We start from the raw sequence: 415 nt of genomic DNA, 5'->3' as shown, positions 1-415 counted from the left end.
AAACAAAACTAAATGCGTATGAAAAGAAAATGTTGAATGAAGACCGTAGCGATTTGGCTACATCCAGCAATCTACTGACTGAGCCTTTCGTACATCGTGTCACGGACATTGCTACTGAACACGCAGGTGCTAATTGTGCCAACGTAGTCGCGAACGCTGACAGTACCGACAATTGTCAAGCAGCTGATTCGGAACTAGTGACGAGTTTGTTTTGCACAGGATCTGGCAAGCAAGTCTCGATTTGTAAGACAAAGTTAAATGTGTATGAAAAAAAATTGTTGAAGGAAGACCCCAAAGATCTAGCAGATCAATCGGCTACAACTAATGTAAATCATATCACGGAAAATGGTGCTGAACATGCAGGTGCTGATGGTGCCAGCCGGATTTCAAATGTTATTGGTTCCAATCATTGTCA

The 415-nt window shown here is 42.2% G+C and overlaps 1 protein-coding gene across 1 annotated transcript; it reads left to right on the top strand.

Annotated features, from left to right (window-relative positions):
• Positions 1-29: 29 nt before the first annotated feature.
• On the top strand, positions 30-411 carry PHALS_05089 (uncharacterized protein; the record flags this gene model as incomplete). Its single annotated transcript, XM_024722831.1, has 1 exon — positions 30-411. A coding segment is annotated over one exon (382 nt), but the record flags the coding sequence as incomplete, so codon positions are not given.
• Positions 412-415: the final 4 nt, after the last annotated feature.

Source organism: Plasmopara halstedii (genome assembly GCF_900000015.1).
Source record: "Plasmopara halstedii genome assembly, contig: Scaffold_287, whole genome shotgun sequence".
Lineage (NCBI taxonomy): Eukaryota > Oomycota > Peronosporomycetes > Peronosporales > Peronosporaceae > Plasmopara > Plasmopara halstedii.
Note: the sequence above shows the minus strand (reverse complement) of the source record. Positions and strands in the feature narration are given on the sequence as shown.